At 49.7% G+C, this 12,507-nt stretch overlaps 1 protein-coding gene across 4 annotated transcripts in view; it reads right to left on the bottom strand.

The window, feature by feature from the left end:
• Window positions 1-12,507, bottom strand: part of CACNA1D (calcium voltage-gated channel subunit alpha1 D) — a 331,280-nt gene that overhangs the window by 42,765 nt on the left and 276,008 nt on the right. For 2 of the 4 annotated variants that reach the window (XM_033210135.1, XM_033210137.1), the window contains 3 exons: window positions 8,900-8,983; window positions 947-991; window positions 412-540 (listed from right to left, as the gene is read on the bottom strand). In XM_033210135.1, coding sequence (XP_033066026.1) covers window positions 412-540; window positions 947-991; window positions 8,900-8,983 — 258 coding nt within the window. The remainder of the gene's footprint in view (window positions 1-411; window positions 541-946; window positions 992-8,899; window positions 8,984-12,507) is intronic. The other 2 variants (XM_033210136.1, XM_033210134.1) reach the window with 1 other exon arrangement.

Raw genomic sequence — 12,507 nt, 5'->3', positions numbered from 1 at the left:
TCTGATTTGTGTCTAGACTAGCCAACAGACAGCACTGTTGCAGCCTTGTCAGAGAGAGGCCGTTGGGCTTCCAGGCTGTCAACTGGGACCCGGCCCTCACACACCACCACCAGGCATCCCGGGGGCACTGCAGGGCTGCAGGCCTCACACCTCTCTCAGTCTTGGAAATGCTACAGATCTCTCGGCTACGGATCCTTCCTGCTTTCTCTTCTGTTTCCTTTAGGCAAGTAATCCCATGTGATTGACCCAAGAAATGCTGATTTGGGTCTCTCCAGCATTCCAGGTTTTCTATTGACTTAGGTCCACAGAGTGGCCACGCAGGGGGAGCCTGGGTCCTCTAGGATGGGGACAATCACTGACTTACATATGATCTTCAAAGACAAAGACAGAAGTCCTTGGCATGGCTCTTACCTGAAAGGACTTAATAAAAGTCCACAGCAATGTCCGGATGCCTTCCCCCCTGCTGAGAAGCTTCACCAATCGCATCACTCGGAAAAGACGGAAAAAGGTGATGGAGATTCTATTGCTCTCTTCAGAGTTCTGAAGGGTTATCATGGAGAGGTCAAACCCAATGGAAAGTAGAACATGCAACACTTTCAGAAAAACAGCAACAGATGCAAAGGTGACAGAGGTAAGAACTGAAGATGTGATTCTAGGGCCTTTTCATCTTAAAAAGCATGATATGAAAGGAAGAGTTACATGCTAACAACACAGAGCTTGGAAAACTGCGTCCACACAGCACATGCATGTCCACACAGTCTACTGTGTTAGAGGAGAACGCTGGGCTGGTCAAGAGTACTGGACACTGATGATGAATGCAAACCACTGCAGACACTGTTCTGGAAGGACAATCATGGAGAATACAGAAAAACCAGTGGAAAACTCGACATGGTCAAATAAACTCAAGGAAAAGGCCCAGCCCCTGGGGACTAGTCACTGATCTTACCCCAGGTGTAGCAGTTGGGACAGGGACATTTTCACTTTCAGTTGGCTTTAAGAAATCAAAGATTGAAAATGGATTAATGAACCAGGAAGGAGTCAATGGTTCCGGAGAGCATTTCCCCCTTTAAAAAAATGTGTGGTTCCTGTCTTTGGACACCACGCCTGCTCCCTTCCTGAGAAAACACCAGTGGCTCTCCTTGGAGGTGGACTTGAGGGCAGGCAGCCACGGACATGGGCACGGACACAGTACCACTTTCTAGTTCACATCTGAGGACACGCTGTGCCAGGCTGACAGGCATCCAGTAAAGGCAGTACTGCAAGACCCCAACTCTTCCTAGAGACAGCTGCAGAGTGTGGCCCCACTTCTTGCGAGGAGGCTAGTTCTCTTGGCTTAGTCGGGGCTGTGGGTCTCAGAAACGAACCACTCTGCAGCAGGCCTCCTATCCCTGAGGAACAGAATGTCTCTAGCAGAGGGGCAAACAGTGGTGCCTGCCTGTGGGCCGCAAACCCCCTTGGACCACACTCTGTTGCTATGAGACTAAACGCCTGGGTGGTATATGTCTGACAACAGCCTTTCTGGCGGGGCTGCTGCAGAGCTGGACAGACTGAGTCAGGGCGAGGAGGACAGACGCGGGCTTCCCTACAGAAGCCTTCGCTGCCTGCCCCACAGCTCAGGCAGCTTTTACGTAAGAGGGAGTGCAGGTCCCCGTAGGGTCTTTGGAAGAAACAGTAGAGACCAGCTCCCCTGAGGTTCAGCAGCTCCACCTCCTCCAGGGTCTGGCTGCGCTCCTGTCCCTCGGCCCCAGGATGCAGAATCTGTAATGACTGGTGCTCACCTGCCCCTCAACACCCTCCTCCCAGGGAGGGCAGGGGCCTTGCCTCACTCCACTCTGTGCCCAGCATGGTGCCTGGCACTACCTGAGTGTTCAGAAAGTGTCTGAGAGAACACAGAGGAGTTGGAAGCAAACTCCAGCCAGCACCAGGAGGCATCTTTACATTAAACAGCAACAGTCAGTGGAACCAGAGCCAGCACGTGCCAGCCTCTCTTTTCCCCTCAGTGGTGTCACCAGGAGCTGACAGAGAGAAATGAGGCTTTTCTGGTTAGGGGCTTCAAGGAGGCTTTCTGTACAGTGTGTCTGCAAAGTTAAGGGACATGTGTACATGTCTGGATGTGTGCACTTTTCGAGGGCCTCCTCCCTGGGGATCTGGGGAAAGGAAGAGCTCAGTTCTGAAGCCTCTCTAGCATCAAGAGCTACCTCCTGAGACCAAAGAGAAATTCTACAAAATTCACAGAAAATAAGGGTTTTCCGCATATCACAGAACAACTGAAATTCAGTAATGTGACTATGAACCCAAGAGGAACGGGTTCTGACAGAGTTTAAAAGGGGTCCTTGCTTCTCCTGGGATGCTCAGAATGAGACTCTGCCACAGGTTTATAAAAAACCCAGGATCGCTATTTTTATTACCTTCTTCTAGTAGCTCATCTCAAAGGAAATATCACCTCCTTAAAGGCACAGACAATGTTTTTCAACTTAAGACCTTAACAAATGAAGGAACTAATTTTTTAAAGTTCTCATCATCTTCCACATCATTCTCACTAAAGCTGTGCACAGGAAGGCTCCACTCTTGCCTGTCTGGTTGGAGTATGGGCTGTGAGTGTGCATGCTAAGTATGCCTGCATGCATGCCTCTGCTTGCCTGTGTTCAGGGGACCAGGCAGTGTGCACGAGAGAGACGGCTCTACAGTTATCCTGAAACATGCACGACTTATGAATCAGACCTGCAAGACAGTAAGGGGCCTGTTGGTCAGGGAAGGCGCTCCTGGCCACAGTCCGGCCTGAGACCCTCCTGCGTGCCTCTCCCTATTCTGCTTCAAGTCTGATAGGCCATTCATGGCCCCCTTCCTTAAGGTTCGTGAAAGTCAGCAACTGAACTGAATTTTGAAGTGTGCATCTCTTCAACTGATATCTTTGAAATGTGACAACCTATGGACTATGAACTTCAAACCATGAATATTCTCTTGTTTAAAAGAACGAAAGGAAAGAGGAGACAGCATTTGTAAAGGGAGAGGGCAGGGCAACATGCGAGGGAGGGAGGAAGAAAGAGCAAACAGCACACCAGGCTTCGTGCACCCCCAGTGCGCCTGTGACACCCCCTCCCGCCACGCACCACTGGGCATGGGGGGCTGCTTCAGGGGAGGATGTGACTGGCAGCCCCGGGGGAACAGTGCAAGTTGCCAAAATATCTTACAAATTTAAAGAACCCTGAGGATGGCTTTGCCCAAATGACAAATGTCAGCCCAGTGGAAAGGGCAGGCCAGCTCTCATGCCAGTCTGCACACTAAAACCACCTGGGGATCTTCAACAAAATCTCTGAAGCCCAGGTCGTACCTCAGGAATTCTTACTTAATGGATGTGAGGCATATCTGCATGTTGGGAATTTTATTTTGTTATTATTATTTTTTTTTTTTGAAATGCAGTCCCCCTCTGTCACCCAGGCTGGAGTACCAGTGGCATGATCTTGGCTCACTGCCATCTCTGCTTACAGGATATCAGTGATTCTTCTGCCTCAGACTCCTGAGTAGCTGGGATAACAGGCGCCCGCCACCATGCCTGCCTTATTTTTTGTATTTTCAGTAGAGATGAGGTTTACCATGTTGGCCAGACTGGTCTCCAACTCCTGACCTCAGGTGATCTGCCCATCTTGGCCTCCCAAAGTGCTGGGATTACAGGCACGAGCCACTGCACCAGACCTGCATGTTGGGAATTTTAAAAGCTCCTTGGTGATTCAAGTGTGCTGCCAGAGCTGAGAACTCCAGTCCTGGGCCAGGGGAAAGCTGGCCCGAGTAGTTAACAGGTGGCCTATACTAGCTAATGCCCTTTAGATCTCGAGCGGCCATACAGAGTGGGGTCACTACAAAAGCCCACTCAGGCTGCTGTGGCTGGACAGTGGGTTCTTTTCGGGTTGATGAGGGATTAGTACTCAGATGCAGAGAGAGAGATTAGATTACATCCCCATCTTCCTTACAAGGGATGGAGGAGGCTTGAACATGAAGGGAACTGGTGGAGCTGGAATGCAAGTAGGCTACGCTATGCTGGACACCCCTAGGAGATACCAGACTGGGGAAGGACTCTTCACTAGGTAGCATTCCAAACACGGCCTCAAGGGGCTGCTAATCAGTTTTCAATAGGGGGAATTTCAGTGTCACCTCAGGGCTCAGACAAGACAAACTTGGCAGTTCCTTCCCACCCTAACATGTCACATTCTTCAACTGGGAACCCTACACGAGACAGCCCCTTAGCCTCAGGAGGATGGACTACATGTCAGGGTCCAGAAAGCTCCTTAGATTCCTGGGGCTTTGTGGATGTTCCCTCGAGCCTCTTCCTACAGGGCTCTCAAGCAGGCTCTTACCACATAGGCCCTGGGCAGCCCCCTGCAACTGTGGAAGTCAAAAAGACCCTGAGATTCCCAAGTGAAATCAATGAAATCAGTCCATTTCATTTTCTGTATTAATTTCTATCTGTGCTTGGACGAGCTGAGAGGATGCAGTTTTCTAATTCAGATAGGAAGCAAACCAGCATCCCAGAACAGCTGGGCCAGGTAACCCCAGGCATTGTGGAGAAGCCAGTTTTTTGGGGGAGCTTCCCTCTGACTATGTCTGAGCTCACAGGTAACACCTCTGGGAGGAGGGCTTCTTTATTTGGGGTTGCTGGGTCTGTGTCCACAACCCGGTGCCCAGCTAAGCTGGCTCCTGGGAAAGGGTTCGCATATGAAATGGGGGACTATACAACCTTACTGTGGGGTCAGAAAAAGAAGATGAGTGAGACTATCAGCCACCTGGTCCAAATGGCACACCTTAAAAGGCAGGGACCATTCCTGGATCTCTGAGAGGGAGCTCCCTAATGACTTTTTACTTGCTCCTTCAAAGTAAGTAATAATAAGGCAGACATGGCTTCTAAACAAGTGTTTTGCCTCCCAGACACTAATGATAATGAGAAGAGACAAATGTCAGTGACAGCCATCCCTGGGTTAGGGATAATATGTTGCTGGGCCATTTCATCATTCAAGAAACAAATAGGCATCAAAGACGGATGGAGCAAGAGGGAGCCCACCAGTCATAGTGTGACATTTTAGCAGCCTGGTGAGGTTAGGACCAAATGTGATGGAGATAAGTCCACGAGTGCTGCCAAACCAGGAACTGAGTGGGGTGTGGGGACATGGGAGGGGGACAGTAGGATGGAGCAGGCTGGTGCACATGCAGGCAGGACCATGCAAAGGACTACCCAAAACGTTTTTGCAAAGAATACAAATGCAGGCTGAATTCAATCATTTCTCAGCCAGATCATTCATGCTGGAAGACTATGTTGGCAAGTCACAGAGCCAAGCGTGACTGACCAAGATGGCCCCAGGCTGGAAATGACAGTCTATGGGATGGGGAACAATTTAAATGATTGCAACCAATCCTTAGCACGTCCTGTGAAGCGTAGTGAAAACCAAAGGTGGAGAGGCCAAAAACAAGCACACGGTCTTTAGAAGTGCTTTGCTTTAACGACTTCACCGTATATATGCTTATATATACTTGCCGCTACAATTTTCTAAAAATAAAACCAACATGAAAATCAATTAGGCAACAGAAAAGAAAGATCAACAGAGTTTGGGGAAGACAGCACAGCAGGTTAAACATTGCAAACAATGATGACTTATGGCAGCTACAACCAGCCAACGATGAACCAAAGGTGTTCATGCCCAGCTGACAGCTGACCCCTCAGCTCAGAAGACAAGGCCACCGAGGATGTGATGTGCACTGCTCCCCAGGGGAACTACATGTGGAGGGGAGTGGGGTGTCAGAACCAACAGTCCCACTGTCATGTTTTTACACCAGAGGTTGAGGACACCCAGTCCTTTTTTATCTTTGTGCCTCCCGACAGCCTAGCCCAGAGCCTGTAAGTGGTGGATGCCCAGGAAATGTGTGTTGAAAGATGGAATAAATGTGAAGGTGGCCTTGAGCAACCCCTCTGTTCCAAGGCCCAGCAGGGAGACACTGAGATTTCTGAAGGTGGTGTTCTGCTCTGGCCCGGGGTAGGGAACTGGCATTGCCACGGTTGAGGAATATATTTGGTCTCGGGCCACAGCTGACCAGGAAAAAGGTCACTGACTGAAAGCACATTATGGGAGTGTCTGCCTATGTGATTTGAGAAGTTTAATTGCATGCCAACAAGGGCCCCCCTGAAAGCCTGTGTTGCACAGATACCCCAATGTCAAATGCTAACTAGAACCTTCAGCATAGACCTGCTCCTTTCCTGACTGGTGCAAGGTGAACACAGCAACACTGAGACACCGAGGAACAAAGTTGGGCCACAGGGGACAGCGGCAGCGGGAGGAGCAGGGCCAGCCTGCAGCACATGTGAGGCAGCCAGGAAGCTGGGCGTGTGCTGTCCCTGAGTACATGGGTGCTACACCCCTGCCAGCCAGCAGGCAGGTCAGGCATGAGAAAGCTGGGTGTCCCCAGGTGCACAGACCTTGGCCACATCCTGGTGCCCGAAAGCTAAGTGTTTACACCCACCACCTGCACAGCACTTGAAGCACTGAGCAGTCCAGGGAGAGATGCCGAGCTACTAGTTTATTGTATTTTCGTTTCCATTATAGACCATCTCTGACTCACAGAAGGGTATGTTCCAGAATTTTCATGTAAATACACCTCCACGTTGATTGTAAGCACTTTGCATTGTGAGATGATTAAGCTGGCAGATGTCCAGCCATAGACCTGGGAAAGAGCTCAGGGCAGCCCAGTTAGGGACCTGCTGTTCTCCCATTAGCACCAGCTTATTTTACAACCAAGCATCATTTACATATCATGAATGGCAATTTTATAGCTGACACATGGAACATTTCACATAAAGTAGAATTTACATGTCTGGGCTTTAGAAGTTGGAATATGTGTATACCTAGGTCTAGCAAAATACCATCTGAGTGCCTTGTCATAGCGTGGCGTGACGAGGCTTAAATCACACCCCCATGGGCACAGTCTCTGACAGTCCATTTTACTTATTACAGGGATAATCTACACTTAGAATAATACTTGTATCTCCCTAAAACTTTGGGGTTTTTAGCAAGCATTTTCCCAAATATTCAGATCATTTTATCACTGTAACATATCTGCGGCAAGGTGGCAGATGTTTTTCACCCTACTTGGCCCGTGAGGGAGCTGGAATCCAAGTCAGTTTGGAACTAGGGCTGCAGCTGCCAGGTCTTGTGATGACCAGGCTGGTGGCTATCTTACTATTCACACGCCAGGATCAGCATGGCCCCAGACAGGTGGCATAAAGGGATTTCACAGTCCTTGTGTGATGCAGGCTGTCTGGGCACCAGGATGGACCTTATAACCCTCAACCCTGCAGATGTCACCAGGCAGAGCATCAGGGGCAGGGGGTGGGCTGGACATTGTGGAGCAAAAGCCAGTGCCACACAACAGTCCCTCCCCGTGCTCCGCCCACTCTCTCGAAAGGCTCTGCACAGCCTGGGCACACACACTGGATGCCCTCTAAGACTTGCTGATGAACTGGGAACAGATCAGGCAGACAGGGCTCTTTCTGCCTATCTGAGCCCTTCCCGTCTGGCACGGGTCAGCCCCAAGGGGAGCCAGGTGGAAGGAGGAGCTCCCTTTCTCATGCTTCTTAATTTTGCAGGGGGCAAGGTGCTCCGAGTGCTTCTAGGGAGAGCGGTTCACTCCATCTACAATGCTGCTACTGCCCTTGTTCCCCCTCGAATGAATCTACTGGATGCAACAAATGTGGACTGACCCCCTTTCCCTGGTTCGCACTCGGCCCTCTTTTCCCTGGCCCCAAGCAGCCTTCCACTGGCTGGCATCCCCCTTTGGGCATGGGACGTTCACCAGTGTCACCAGTCAGACTCAGAGCAGACACGGTACAGGTGAGGGCACCAGCAGCAGCCGCCACACGCTCAGGGCATAGCTGGCTGTGGGGTCTCCCGCCTGTGCCCTCACAGAACCATCGTGGGGACAAGGGTGCGTATCAGTAACTCCATGTACAGCTGGAAAGACTGAGGCACCCAGCACTCGGATGACTTCCACAGTCACACGGCTGGTGAGTGACAACATTCACACGGACACACAATTAACTCCCAGCCCTCATAGCTTTAACTGGATCTTTTGAAATACTGTTCGCACCAAACGGCGATTCCACACAGACTTCCCCACTCTTCCTCAGGGGAAGGAGATAGAGATGGGGTGAGATAGAGGAAACTACAAATTATCCTTAGTCTTTCAAAATAAATTTGTGTCTGGATTTCTAAAGTGTGTGGAGATTCAAGGGCAGGGCCTCTAGTCTCTTCTATGTCAGACTGAATGAAAACAACCACGATATAGGACACAAAGTTGGCTACTTACATTCACTTCAGTTATAGCAATATCAACGACGCTACCAACAACAATTAAGGCATCAAAAGTGTTCCATGCATCAGTGAAATAGTGCTGTTAGGGCAAGCATTCAGAAGCCACAGAGGAGAGGAAGCACCACAGGAAAAAAGAAGAAAAGGACAGTGTTATAAAAGGGGAACGTTCTAGCATCGCGCCACACGGCTACTTGAAACATCCCCCTAAAATAAACATGTTAAAGATACGCCACTGTGGGTATCACTTCTGACACAGCAAATGAAAACAATTAGAGACATCCTATCTTACCTTGCCTACTAGTGACCGGGGTAAATGCTGCAAAAAGGCCTATCCTCCAAAAGGTGATTTGTGTCTACAAAAGGCCCTGGGATAAGGCTCTACCCTGGAACGCTTCTTGCCTACAGCTCTCATTAGGAAATCCTAGTTTCAGATCAAGTGACTGGGATCTGTGACTTGTCCAGGTGATGCCACTGCAGGGCAGGGAGCGGAGTATGCACAGACAGAGGAGAGAGGACACAGGTGGCGGCCACGCCAGGTGCATACTCACGTCTGCTTCGCTGAGGGCCACGTCTATAATGCTGCCGATTACGATGAGGGAGTCAAACGTGTTCCAGGCGTCACTAAAATACCCCTGGACAGAGCAGGCGAGGGCAGACGTTTATGAGCATGTATGAATGACCCGCCACACGGACCATATAGGGGCGAATCCGAGTCCCTGCCGCACCCATGGCACCCAGGTGGAGTGGGAAAGCCAAAGGGGAGGTAACAATACTGTCCACTGGTGGAAAGGTGCACAGCAGGGTGGTTGTGCACCTTTATGTGTGAGAGAAGGTGCACGCACACACATGCATGCACGCGTGCATACACACGCACGCGCGCACGCACATACACACACACACACACACACTCATGGTCCTGAGTGGCACCAAACCAAGCAGAATATCTGCAGGGTCGAGGAAGGCATTTTGGTAACCTTGTCCTGGGACCCAGAGGGATGATCCCAAACCCTCACGAACTGATGGACTCCTTCCTTAGAATGTCCACTCACCCCACTTAAAGAGCACTGTCACCAGGCATTGCACACATTTTCATTTCTGTGCTCCTTCAAAGGGACCAGCAACGCTCTCCAGTCCCCGCAGGTCCAGCCTGTATTACAAAGGCCATGCCTTGTGGCACGATGACCGACACAAGTCCCTGTCTTCAAAGAATTCTCAGTGTAGAGGACACAGACGGGCGGATAACGGCTTACAGGGACACAGGTAACGTGAGGCACAGTGTCGTGGCAGAGACACTGGCTCCTGGTTGTGGGGGTGGTGCTTAGTGGGGGGAAGTCAAGGCAGGTTCTATAGTAGAAAAGAGTATGGAATGAAGAGGATGTTCCAAGGGCTCCCCTGTCCTCCACAGAAGCCAACAGGCTCCTTCTTCCATCTCAGCTTTTGCTTTCTTTCCCTCCCACTTTTCACCCTCTAGGCTGAGAGGGGTCCTTCCCATCCTGCAAAAATAGCACCAGGTTCCTCCCCACCTCCTGACGTCTCTGCAATCCTAACTGCCTAACCCCAACTCCATCTGTTCAACTTTACCCTTCTTTAAGGTCAGATAAAGGCTCCTTGATGGAACCTTCCCAGCCCCGGCTGTCTGCACTCCCTCATGCTGACTCTGAATCTCTTACGTACTGATCGCTGAACGGGGGGTCTTTGTCTGCAGCTCTACCAACCAAAATCCCTGAAGGATGATGACTGTGCTGCATATTCAGTCCCCCAACTTCTCTAACCCCATTATCTAGCCAGAGCCTTGAACCCAGTCAGTGCTTGGCATGTGCAATGTCTTCTTTGTCCACCAACTTGTACCCTGCCTGTCATCCAGCTTTGTCTGGTTGTTTGTTCAGGTCCTCCTATCTTGCAACAATTTTGAGGGTACAACATCCCCACAATTGTGACTTAAAATCTATATGTATGTGCCAGACATTTTACATCTTCTTCTAGCATCAGCACAGCAGGTGCTAAATGAGTGCCTGTGGTCTCTTGACACCCCTGGGAAGCTCCTGGTTGGAGAGGGAAGTGGGGAGATACTGCACAGAGAGCCAAAGGGTCAAGGGACTGGCTGTCAAGATCAACAGCTCTGTCTATAAACCAACTGTGTTTTTCCAAAGAGTCTGGACACTTTTTGGAAATGAAAACTCAGGTACAAATTATATAAAACGGGGCCCAGCATGTTTACAACTGGGTACAATTAGAGCTGCATTAAGAAAATCAGAACAAAAAGTACTTTGAGGTGTCAGGTCCCAGAAACCTGTGATGAAACGCAGACCCAGAAGCAGCCACTGCAGAGCCACAGCCTTTTGCGACAGTATAAAAGATATGGACGTACTGACTGTCCTAACAGCTGGAGTAGAGACGTTTATTCTAGTCACCGTTCATCAGTCCAGGTGCATTTACGGGGGAGCTACGACACTCACTTAGGGTTTGCTTCTTAAATTTCATCTTAATAATGTAAGATTCCCCCCACCCAACTGCCATGGTTTCTAACCACCTATCCACCTCTCTCCCCGCCCTACAATCACAGTGCCTGTCTCCCATTTTACCCTCACTGACTGCTACCCTCCCTGGCCCATCTATCAGCAGACCAAAGGAATTTGTGAGCTCCAAATCTGACGATCTATGCATAAAAGTCTAATGGGAAGGTCTATTTTAAAAACAGCACAGCTTATGCTTTCTAGCTTTCCTTTGCATGAATTCATGATTCTTGGCTGGCAAAACTGAGCAGAGATGGGCTGCCTTTGAGGTCTAGACTAGCAGTCAGAGGTGAGATCAAGAGCTAGCCTCAGGTTGTAAGAGAACACAGCAGAGTTTCCTTCATCCAGGAAGTCTCCTAACAAGAAAGCCAGCTGAATCAATGTGCTTAGTGTTAGAGCTGACAGCCCCTGTTGCGAATGGATAACAAGCAATTCTCCGACTGGTGGCAGTGCCACAGACCACACTTGGAGGGGCAGAGCCTGCCCTTTTCTTCCCGGAGTTAAGAGTAACTCAGAAGCTAAAGAAAGCGCAGTGATCCTTCCCCTCCCCTCCAGGGAGGTATTTACACCTTGATCAAACATTTGGTCACGAGTAGCAACTAGACCTCCAGAGTATTGACAGGGCAGAGGAGATCCAGGGTCGGCCCTTCGCACCTGCTGTGGTGTGTGCCCCAGCCCCGCCTGCATTTGTACCGTGTGCGCTGCTTCTCTCTGTTATTTATGTCATTTCCCAGAGACCAAACCCACCACATAGATGCTGGAAGCCAGCCTCTGGCTTTGAGATTTTATTCCTGAACAGCTCCTCTCTCCCTCTCTCCAGAACTATCAGTGTTCTCTCCTTCGGGCCATTTCCATCGGCCTATAAGATATTCTCAATGCTGGTGTGCTGTGATGGATAAAATCCCTTTAAATCAGCACAATAGGGGTTTAACATTTCCTTGGAATGTTGGAAATTTTTGGCAATTTCATTGACTCTCTCCCCAGAAACCCCTTACACTCACAAAACTGTGCCCAAATCAGAATGACTGATGGACTGAAGGGTGATGGACACCCCTAATCTAGGAAGCAGGAGGCAGGTGACTGAAATCACAGGCCCTGACCAGGTGGCTCTGACAGGAGTCCAGGGGAGGGAGAAAATGCCAGCCCTCCCATTCTTCCCACATACTGTTTCCCTATTTAGTAGTCTCTTGTTTAATAAAATCACTGACAAGTGGCATGACTCAGTTTCCCCATCCTTCACCCACCAAAGGCACCATATTGCCTTTGTAACCAGAAGATAAGACAAGACTTGACTCCTAACAGAGGGCCCCTCTCCCTGCTCTCTCCTCTTGGCCTATGATGATGTGTTCTCCTGCAACTGAATTCTGAGGCCAGAACCTCTCAAGTGGAACCACCAGTCAAATCTATATTATTTTTGTGTCCAGCTCTACCTGTCTGAAAAGACCAAGCAAGTCAGCCACATGCAATAATATGTGTTACGTAGAAACATTTCTGACTCTGACTCTTAAAATTATAAATCAGACTAATGTGGGCCTCAGGGTCAGGAAGCACCATTATTTCTAAGAACCCTATTCTCACCATCCATCAATGTTTGTCTCCTGCTGGACAGTGGGTTCCCAGAAGGCACACCTCTTCTTATTCCT

The sequence above is a fragment of the Trachypithecus francoisi genome, unplaced genomic scaffold, assembly GCF_009764315.1.
Source record: "Trachypithecus francoisi isolate TF-2019V2 unplaced genomic scaffold, Tfra_2.0 Lachesis_group0, whole genome shotgun sequence".
Classification (NCBI taxonomy): Eukaryota; Metazoa; Chordata; class Mammalia; order Primates; family Cercopithecidae; genus Trachypithecus; species Trachypithecus francoisi.
The sequence above is the reverse complement of the archived record's forward strand: the minus strand, read 5'-3'. Positions and strand labels throughout refer to the sequence as shown.